The following is a 1,189-nucleotide window of genomic DNA, read 5'->3' as shown; positions in this document are numbered from 1 at the left end:
AAAGCAAACAACGTTAACTACAGTGTGGTATGTAGGCATTTGTGGTGTAGAAAGACTCACATCACTTATGAATTTTAAATGTATATAACTTCCATCTGTTGGATCATTGTGTTTCCTTACAGAAAAAGTACAAGCAGGCATATGAAGACTCCAAGAAGAAGGGCTATGATCTGCGCAACGATGCCATTTCCGTCATTGCGGCGAGAGCTTCCAGGGACATTGCCAGTGATGTGTGTCTTTAATCTGAATTATTTACATAAAAAATATACTAATTGTATCATAATAATAGTGCAAATATATTAGTTTTGATATTGATTTATAGGGCTTATTAATGCATACATGAATTTTTTTAAATAATAAAACCCATTGTACAGCATGTATAAAACTGTTTAAAGGCAGTGATGATATTATTTTATTTTTCACCCAGTACAAGTACAAGACAGGATACCGTAAGCAAGTCGGTCACCACATCGGTGCTCGCAGCATCCAGGACGACCCTCTGCTCATGCTGGCTCTGAATTCAGCCAAGATCGCCAGTGATGCTCTGTACAAGAAGGACTTCAACAAGTCCAAGACCAGGTTCCACCTGCCAGTGGACATGCTCAATCTGGAACTGGCCAAGAAATGCCAGATCCAAGTCAACGACTTCAACTACAGAACTCACCTGCACCAGTGGACGTGCCTGCCAGACTCCAATGATGTGGTCCAGGCCAGACATGCATATGACCTGCAGAGTGATGTGTGTATATATTTATGATTTTTTTTATATATATACAGTTTCTATATTCTATATTTCTACATATAGTTTTTGTATATCTGCCAACTTTTGCCACAACACTTTCTTTCTTTTTTTCTAGGCTGTGTACAAGGAGGATCTGAAGATTTTGCAGGGTATTGGTTGGGTGCCAATAGGTTCATTAGATGTTGAGAAGGTGAAGAAAGCTGGTGATATCCTGAGTGAGAGAAAGTATCGTCAGCACCCGAGCAAATACGGTTTTAAAATATCCACTGAAGACATGCCCATAGCACTGGCTAAGGCCAATGCTCAGGTTATGAACAAGGTAAAAATTCAATAACACTCAAAATGCAGCAAAGTATAACTAATACAGAATGACTCTGGTGAAGTACTAATGCTGACATGGTAAAGAAATGATTCTGTGCACAGCTTCATGGTTGATATTGTTTACAT

General features: G+C 38.9%; 1 protein-coding gene across 1 annotated transcript in view; it reads left to right on the top strand.

Annotated features, from left to right (window-relative positions):
• The window catches only part of neb (nebulin), a 57,700-nt gene that overhangs the window by 20,019 nt on the left and 36,492 nt on the right, over positions 1-1,189 (top strand). Inside the window, 4 exon segments of the mRNA XM_013914149.1 lie at positions 7-27; positions 123-230; positions 428-739; positions 858-1,172. Of these exon segments, the coding sequence (XP_013769603.1) occupies positions 7-27; positions 123-230; positions 428-739; positions 858-1,172 (756 nt within the window).

The sequence above is a fragment of the Pundamilia nyererei genome, unplaced genomic scaffold (assembly GCF_000239375.1).
Source record: "Pundamilia nyererei isolate P.nyererei 1_Seehausen unplaced genomic scaffold, PunNye1.0 scaffold00175, whole genome shotgun sequence".
NCBI lineage: Eukaryota > Metazoa > Chordata > Actinopteri > Cichliformes > Cichlidae > Pundamilia > Pundamilia nyererei.
This window is presented reverse-complemented; position numbering and strand designations above follow the sequence as displayed.